Source organism: Lolium perenne, chromosome 1 (assembly GCF_019359855.2).
Source record: "Lolium perenne isolate Kyuss_39 chromosome 1, Kyuss_2.0, whole genome shotgun sequence".
Lineage (NCBI taxonomy): Eukaryota > Viridiplantae > Streptophyta > Magnoliopsida > Poales > Poaceae > Lolium > Lolium perenne.
Window position 1 is genome coordinate 250,006,917 of NC_067244.2, and position 9,129 is coordinate 250,016,045.

Sequence of the window (9,129 nt, forward strand, 5' to 3'; positions counted from 1 at the left end):
TATTACAATCTGGTGTTATTCCCAGGATTCTGGAATCATCATAACTAGATGGACCTGGCGCGTCTTGCCGCGCCGTTCTTGCTACCATCGTTATACTCTCAAATTTCAAGACCTCTGTTATTCAGAGGCCATGCCTGCTACAAGGCATGACACAAAAGATAACTAACACTTCATGACTTTGCTAAACTTATATGGAAAAGAAATTGTGACTTATCAATACAGATATTCCATCAAAATAAAAACTCAAGGTAATAGTAGAAATAAACAAGGATCTTGAGACAACTTCATTTATAGAATTGCCATGACGAAAAGCACCACTCGCTCTAAATTTCTTTGTAAACATCAAACAGTTTTATTCAAAAGATTGTCCGTTCATTTCTTCTAGCAAGTGTACATAAAAAAAAAATACTAATCAGTAACATTGTTTTACAGTTTCTGAGCTAATATTGATTCCTTGCAGTACATACATGAACTAAACTACCTGTTCTTATTTGAAAACAGTCTAGATGCAGAACCTTACTACTGAACTGCATTACAGACGTACATGAAAAGATGGATAATTCTTATGTACCAAAATATCATGTCACAAAAGTGAAATCGCAAAGGCTTAGATGGTTGGCAGCAATGAGGAGTCCGATGAAAAAAGAACTTGAAGGTGCGGCCAGTGAGCATACTTTATTTTGTAATAGACAGTAAGAAATAACCTGATGACGGAATCAGTAGGGACCTTCCAACTATACTAAAGGATAATTTGGGGGACACATGCCCCATTACTTTTTTGGTTGGATGTTGGAATGTATGAACTCCAGTACATTTTTTCCTTCCAAGTATCTAATGAACAATTCAAAGTAATTTGACCTATAATAAATACAATCTGAAGATCATCCTTATTAGAATACAGATATGCAATTGTACTATGAAATACTATGCAGAATGCCTTGAACTGGAAACATGCTAGCCGTAAGTGTGGCATTAAAGTTAGCAATGCACTTAAGCATGTTTATTTAAATAAACCTTTCTCGATAATTATATGCTGAAAAATACATTAGGAATCACAAGTTAATGACAAAAATTTATCTAGTGAATGATTATTTGGGTACACAGTTGCATTGGTACTGCCTTGACTGAACTTATATCATTCAGGTTTATGATCTGGAGGAGACATGCTCATAGCAGAACTGGAGTATGGCAATACATAATGTAGAAATGAATGGGAGAAACAATCTATGATCGTCATGTTCATAGCAAGAAGTTTGGATAATTTCTAGACATATAGAGCTATCGAAGGGAAGATTCTCAAGCCATCATAATTAAGTACACCATAGCACATCAATATTTGGATGGGTACTACAAAAAAAACATAAACTTAGCCTTAAATATCATAATAAGAACCAATGGAGAGTAAATCGGAGTAACTCTAAAAGACCTAAACTTAACCCCGAAATGTTATAAAAAAACCAATGGATGCCGTACACGCCATATATTTTCCACACAAGTCATCATATTCAATAATGTGTAACTCCATTTAGCAACAATGGAATAGATAGGTAACCTCTTCGTTTAAGCAATTATTGATTAAAAGTAGACTATATGTCCTGTTTGGAAAGGAAACAAGAAAAAAATACTTAGAAAGTAAAAAAAATAGATATGGTTGCCATGAAAAATCTTGCTGCCCCACAAGTAAGTGCAGCCTTTGTAGAATATTTCTGATATAGTCCCACAACTAAGAAGTCACAATAAAGCTCACTAGCAAGTGCATTAATCTAACTGAACATGACTTCTGTACAACTACATATCCATCGCATGACAAATAGAGAAATAGGGTTTCAGAAACATTTCTATTGAAATCTTTAGCATGCCAATCCATCATTTTGGCCATCACCACTCATCCCCGATCATCACATACTGAAGAAACCACACTCCTTGTTGATGCAACTATGCGTGCATGGTTTTTCAATGGAGCAGAAAATCAAACAGAAATCAGAAATGATTTGTTCTTGCTGACACAATTAAGTTCAGAAAAATGAAGTAACAAGAAAACACAGATTTATAAGCAGAGACGTGTCCATTACCTTGGCATCCACCAGGCACTTGCAGGTATGGGTTCCCCTGAATTCAATTGACACAATTGTAGTGGTATCCAATCCGTTGAAAGACTAATAGCAGTTAAAATTCTACTTGCAAGCATATGATGCGGAGTGTTTTGCTGCCTTCTCGTAGCCCTGAAGAACATGTGTGCCCCCACACCAGCGCACTGTCCATGAAGAACGACGGCAGGTTACACGCAGCCGGAAACCATTGCAGCCCATCGGAAACAAACTTGGGATGGCAGCGTCTGTCCTCGTACACTAGCTGTGGCCACCATCCTCGACCTCAATTTCGCCGCACGGCCTCCGACCGTGCTGGGGTTTGCCACCACTGCTGTGATTTCGTTGGAAGAGAGAAAGAGATCGTATCAACTAAATAGCTCTACTTGAAAGAACAGGGATTGTAAGAACTTGAAAAGCAGAGGAGCAATAGATTGTGGATCTCAGGAAGGGAAGCGCTTCCATGTGAGATTTGGAGCACTCGTTCGCATCACGTCCCTCCTTTGATACTGTGCGAGACGAAGAGGGGTGGAGCGAGGACCGGAGTTCTACCGGCCGCCGTGCACGCCGAAGAAGGGCCGTGTATAGAAGATGGATCAGACTACGGCCATCGTGGCCACCCGGCCATGTCAACCAAAGAACGTCCGCCGCCGCTAGGGCCTCGAAACCCTAGTGACGGCTGCTCCAAGCGAGACGGGGCACGGAGTTGTTGGTGGGGGAGTTTCCCGCTGCGGCGAGTGACCCGCTGGGTCAAGAATACGGGAAGATAGGTACGGGACGGAACCTGGATAGAGGATGAAAGGAGGAGGACGACATGGGATTGGAGTGGAGAATCAAGTTAATCAACCAAGAACCGCCCCCGATTCAACCGACATCCAAGCGCTAGCTCTTTCAAAAAAAATAAGCGGTGGCTCAGCTACAGGTGGGACCAACGACAGCGACTGGCCGATCAACCACAGACGTGCCCAACCCTGGGAGCTTAGAGCTCTTTAGAGATTATAGGATCTCTTAAGAAGTGGCCATCAGTCTCCGGTGCAAAAGTAGATCTCATCCTTATACAATGCCATGCAGAAAGGAACTTTTGCATTACATGCATATATGCATTTCCTTGCTTGCAAGCTTGGCAATCTAGCCAGCTATAGAGGAATCAAATCGACCAGTGCACCAAGTACTACTACAAGCTCTCATTTAGCTATCAACACGTCAACAGTGTGTAGTGTAGTCAAGCACGTATCCATCCACCAGTACTAGTGGAGCACCACAAAATTAATTCCTCCCCTCCCAATGTAACCGTGCAAGCTGCACGATGCACCCACAATTCACATCACATTCACACACGCATGCATGCCCGAGTCCAAGGGAGCAAAACAAAAGGAAGGATAGATGAGGAGAGTGGTGGCATTAACTACTGTTCACAGACTGGGAGTAGGTAGTTGAGGCAAGGGCTGGACGCCATTATAAGCAGCAGGAAGAAGGAAGAAGAGATGAGCATAGCCAGGGTTCTTCCTTCTTCCCCAGCCGCCTAACTATTCTTATACAGCTCCATCGCCTCATCATCGGTCGCGGGCAGCAGCTGCTTCCTGAAGTAAGCATGGCGTCCTCCAACAGGCACTGGCCGAGCATGTTCAGGTCCAATCCTGCCGCCGCCTGCGACTTTCACCACCAGCCTGACATGAACAACCACCACAGCAGGCCCTCCTTGACCTCCTCAGGTATCTCCTCTTCACATGCATGATTTGCGCGAGGTGTTCATGTCTCATGGCACTGTTTAACTTGCTGTTGTTGCTGCATGATCGGTAGGTATAATTAGGGTTTCTTTGCAAAGTAATTAATTTGTTTCGGTGTAGGGATCGACCAGGAGAGCGGCCGGACCCCTGGGGAAACGAAACCGCGGTGGAACCCGAGGCCGGAGCAGATCAGGATCCTGGAGGGGATCTTCAACTCCGGCGTGGTCAACCCGCCGCGCGACGAGATCCGCCGCATCCGACTCCGGCTCCAGGAGTACGGCCACGTCGCCGACGCCAACGTCTTCTACTGGTTCCAGAACCGCAAGTCCCGCACCAAGAACAAGCTCCGCGCCGCCCAGGCCGCCGCGCAGGGCCAGCAGCCCACTGGCCGCGCCGCCCTGACGCGCGCTCCGGCGCCTTACGCAGCGCCTGCGCCTCCCGTGACGCCGCCACGGCATCTCCTCGCGCCGGCTGGTACGCTGCTGCAGGGGCCAACGTCCTCGTCGTCCTCCTCCTCCGACCGCTCCTCCGGATCCAGCAGGTCGGTGACAATGAAGCCGGCGGCCTCCCAGGCGATGATGCCGCCGTCGGCTGCCACTACCATGGGCCTGTTCACACCATCGCCGCCTGCGTCGTCGCCGGCGCTCTCCGCGTGCCAGCTCTACTGCCCGCAGAGCCATCCCATGCCGATGCTGGCGCCTGCGACGTCGGTGCGCGAGCTGATCAACTCAACACCGGAGTCTCCCCCACCTCTCCTCCTGCAGTGGCCCCCGCAGAGCCAGTATCTGCCGGCCACCGAGCTCGGCGGCGTCCTCGGCTCCCACGCCCACACTCCAGTCTCCACCAACGCGCATCTGTCCAGCCTGTGCAACGAAGCTGCGTTAGGGCAGCAAGAGATCGTCGACGTGACCTGCTGCTCCAAGCTGGGGCTCGGCAGCGGCCAGTTCTTCAGCACCACCACCACCGGCACTACCGATCTGCCGAGCCACAGAACCGACGCCGTGAGCGCCGTGTTCACGGAAGACGAGAAGGCCAGGCTGGGGACACTGCACTACGGCCTCGGTGCCGTCACCACCGCCGCCGCTCCCGCTGCCTTCGACGTCAGTACGGCAACCGCCCTTCCATGCGCCGCGCCGGCCAACAATGCCGCCGCCGCAAGCTCTGCATTCACCGATCAGCTGCAAGGTATGTTCATCTGCCAGTGCTTTCGATCTAGCACATTTTGATCATTTCATTTCACCGGTCATCTTGCACTGCACTTTTGCATCATGATAGCTTGTCTTTTGCGTGTCCATGCATGTAGTAGCTGGGGCTTAGCATGTGCATGCGTGGCTGCACCCTGGCCTGTCTCGATCTACCTGCATGCAAGCTTGGCTCTATCTAAGCTTGACATGAATGGAGAAAGGGGAGTACTTGCCACTTTCATGCTACCAGCCTACCACCACAGAGCACATTGGTCGATAGGACGACGACGTGTCTTCCCTGCATGCTAGCTTGCACTGCATGGGCCATGGGTCATTGGGTGCTTTGCAGATTGTACTTCGTGTATATAGCTCCAATCACATGTATGGTGTGTGCCGGGCAAGGTCCATACATGCTGCAGGCAATGAGACAAGGTTAGGCCATGTACACAAGAGACCGATCTTGTCATGCATGGCTATGTGAGTGAATATGTAGGATGTACGTTGACGCCTGCACAGGGACGTTTCCATGTCAAGGATAGGTGCACCTGTCAGCTCTCGTAGCTGTAGAAACTTGAATGGGCCAAAAGATTGTGAGCTGTTCTCCTTAGGGACAGGAGATGGCTGTTTTGTGAGGGGAATCGATATGTGTCGAACCGTCGATCAGGGGGTGCAGCTAGGTCACTAGGTAGATTTTGTAGCTTAGTGGGAATGCATCACATCATGCATAGTGCAATTAGAAATTCTACACTATTAGCGGGCAACAAATTTGGATGACAACCTGCTACTCCCTCCATGCAATGGAACATGTCATTGATTTATATAAATTTGAATGTATGTTGACATTAAATAGTGTCTAGATACATCCACATTTAGATAAACCTAAGACACTTTTAATGATAATGATGGAGTAGTAGTTACTACAATCATGCATGGATGGCAAACAAGATAAGAGGTAGGGAAGGGACACGAGATAGTGCATGATAGTATCTCCCTTCCAAAAAAAAAGGTGTTCAGATTTAGGCAGAAGTCAAAATTTACTATGTTTGACCAAATATATAAACAAGAAAACACTATTAGTTACAATATTTAAAAATACCCTATAAAACTATATTGTATGGTGTATACTTTCTATTTGATTTGATATTACAGATGCTCATATTTTTGGAAAAAAAAATACCTGATCCAGCTTCTAAGACGTTGGCTATCGGCTAAACTTTTATCTCTTGTTCTTTTTAACATGATGCCACAGTGTTCATGCAAAAGATTGTTGATTTAATAGCATCATGAGGTAATAAATACTGCATTATGGATGTCATGCAAAAGATGTGTAATGCAAACAATGTTGCCGCAAAAAAGGGGAAAATGGTAGTGTATGATAATATACGTCGGTTTTAGAAAACAAGTGAGATAAATATTGTCAAAATTCATAGCTTACTAAGTTTGACCAAATATATAGAAGGAAATAATACTCGTAACATTTTTGTGACATTAAACAAATACACTACGAAAAAATGTTTTATGGTGAATTTTTATAATAATTTTGCATTGTGGATCTTAAATTTTTCTTTGTCTACGAACTTGATTGAACTTAAAATGCTGAGTTTTAATTGCCACAATGATAATGCAATAGACAAGAAACAACATATAAATCGAGACACTGTTTTCGTTTCTTTCATTCTGCATGAACTCAGGAAAGATTAGATCACGCACTGCATACACATAAAAATCTTTCCAACATGAATGCATTGGGATCCGACTTGAGAGGAAAACGCTGGCAGGCAGGTATCTTCAGAGAACAGTACTACGATCGACCTGCCTGCATAGTCATGTCAAGATGATTCCTCCAAGCGGTAAAATAAAAGTTGGAATCATCGGTCAGGAGGGTTTAATTTGCATGCGTCAGTTGTTGAGAGGATTGAAGTGACGGCGGTCAAATTCGGCTAGAGTAGCAAGCTAGCTAGCCCGGTCTCCAAGCAAGCGAAACACTTGAATGCTTTTAATTTCACACTTGGAAAAAGTTCACACTTGAAAGCTGAAAACTTCTCTGCTCGCATTTGTGGCGTCGCTCCCGAGATTGGACGTGTGCATGGCAGAAGAAGATGCCTCCGTTTGCTTGGATTTCCTCGTGCATGCTTCCAATATCCATAGGCTTTTCACCGTCAGCTCGTAGGGTATAATCGGTGGCAGCTTTTGGCGTGTTTTTTTTTATGAGATCGATCTGCCTCTGTTTTGCAAACAGGGCTGGTGGACGCCGGGCTACTGATGGGCGGAGGAGCGCCGGCGGCACCGGCGATGGTGGTGGCTGTGGCTGCGGCGCGGCCGGATGTGGGCGCGCAGTGGTTCAGCGTGCCAGCGATGACGCGCCTCGACGTAGGGCTGTTCGGCGAGGCGGCCGTGCTGCTGCGCCACACCGGCGAGCCGGTGCCCCTCGACGGTTCCGGGGTCACCGTCGAGCCGCTCCACCACGGCGCCGTCTATTACGTCTTGGTACGTAATCGAACGTGTCATTGGATCTCTCTCTCTCTCTTCATACGCCCTCTCAGCAGCTAAACTAAATGACCAAAACACACTACCGTTTCCGTTTTTCATGAACATTCACGATTGATTAATCGACGTACTCCTTTTTGTTAATGGTGTGCATGCAGGTGTGACGTGACGAGTAAAGGGCGCGCGGGAAAAATCGCTCGATGAGATACACACGAAGCGTCTGTTTGGGAAGGCGAATTACTCTAGAAATAGCTAGCCATAATCTCGCGAATTACGTACTCTAGAAGTAGCTTAGCTAATCTCGCGAAAAAACCCAGTTCCGATGGAGACCCTACATAAAGCTAGCTGATAATACTCCTGTATTCTGTTTCGATCTGTATGTATTCTGTTTCGATCTGTATGGATCTACTAGTAGCTTTTAATCAAGTTAATGGGACTATCTATTTGGCATCCGAGTGTTTTCTTTTTAGCCATCACTCGAATTTTTTGCACCAATAAACAACTGCCAGCTGTCCGTGGACCTTGTGCCGAAAATTCCAGAAAAGTGGGCTTGTACCGGTTGATTCGCTGACAGCTTTTGACCCAAAAAAACCGGGTCCACGAACTCCCCCCTCGTTGCATCGCGTGACCAGCTTCTTGCTGGGCAAGAAAAGGCAACAGAACACTCCCTTCTCTTCCAGAAACAGAACGCACCACCATCTCTCTAGATCTAAACACAGGAGAGGGGGAAAAAAGAAGAACAACTCCGTATCACTCCAGATCTAAAACGGTGCAGATGGAAGAAGAAGATGGAGATGGAAGAAGCAGACCTGCTGATCCAACGTCTGTGCTGGACAACAACCAGTTAAGCCAGGTACCTATTCTGCTCTGTGCCCTGTTTTGCTTCTTCCTCCAAAATCTCCAAAATCCATCCTGAAAAGAAATCCATTCTGCTGATCCCAATATGCTCGTCCTGCATAGATCAAGAACATCAATGAACATGAGGGAAAACAGTCAACATGTAGCATTTACACTAATAAACTTATATTGTCTGTTCTACATCAGTAACATGTACTTAAGGAGAAATTCTTCCTGAATTATATTTTCCATGAACTTAAGGAGAAAACCATGGTGAAAAATGTCTAACTTTTGTGAAAAATGTTTAACTTCACTGTGAAAAAAGAAAACAGAAGTATTTATTCTGGTAGAAAATATTGGTAAATCAATTAAACTGATATTATTCTGCTAGAAAGTAGACATGAAGTAAATTTTGCACTCTCTGGTATCACACCATCAAAAAAAGAAAATACACTACCTTTAGAACTTGCTGAACTTGCTACTTGTTTAAATGTTCTCATACAACTGATCCATAAAAAGATGACAGGAAAATAAGTAACTAGAGAAGAATCTGTTTTGTGATACTGATAGTGTATGCAAAAACAAAACATTGTTTATTTGCCGAAAAAGAATACAGTCTTTAAACATGGCCTTATGACCGCAACAACAAACAAACAGAGAAATAAGTGGCCTCTAGCGGGTTGCAATCTACATATTTCACCCAGCATCAGATATCAGAACGCAACATCATGAACTATATACAGTCTTACAAATAATCGCAACCATGTACTAGAGCTAGCTCAAATCGGTGAAAAAAGGAATAGGCAA

At 45.5% G+C, this 9,129-nt stretch overlaps 1 protein-coding gene across 1 annotated transcript; it reads left to right on the forward strand.

Moving 5' to 3' along the window:
• Positions 1 to 3,428: 3,428 nt before the first annotated feature.
• Positions 3,429 to 7,895, forward strand: LOC127327600 (WUSCHEL-related homeobox 12). The gene is made up of 4 exons (XM_051354377.2): positions 3,429 to 3,799; positions 3,935 to 4,999; positions 7,238 to 7,485; positions 7,644 to 7,895. Exons 1-4 carry the CDS (start codon positions 3,679 to 3,681, stop codon positions 7,647 to 7,649), a joined length of 1,440 nt encoding a protein of 479 aa, XP_051210337.1. The 5' UTR covers positions 3,429 to 3,678; the 3' UTR covers positions 7,650 to 7,895.
• Positions 7,896 to 9,129: the final 1,234 nt, after the last annotated feature.

Excerpts from the sequence above, each read along its gene's own strand:
- LOC127327600 (XM_051354377.2), top strand. The coding sequence starts at position 3,679 with ATGGCGTCCTCCAACAGGCACTGGCCGAGCATGTTCAGGTCCAATCCT. Across the intron at positions 3,800-3,934 it reads GCCCTCCTTGACCTCCTCAG|GGATCGACCAGGAGAGCGGC; the intron begins GTATCTCCTCTT and ends GTTTCGGTGTAG. Across the intron at positions 5,000-7,237 it reads ATTCACCGATCAGCTGCAAG|GGCTGGTGGACGCCGGGCTA; the intron begins GTATGTTCATCT and ends TTTTGCAAACAG.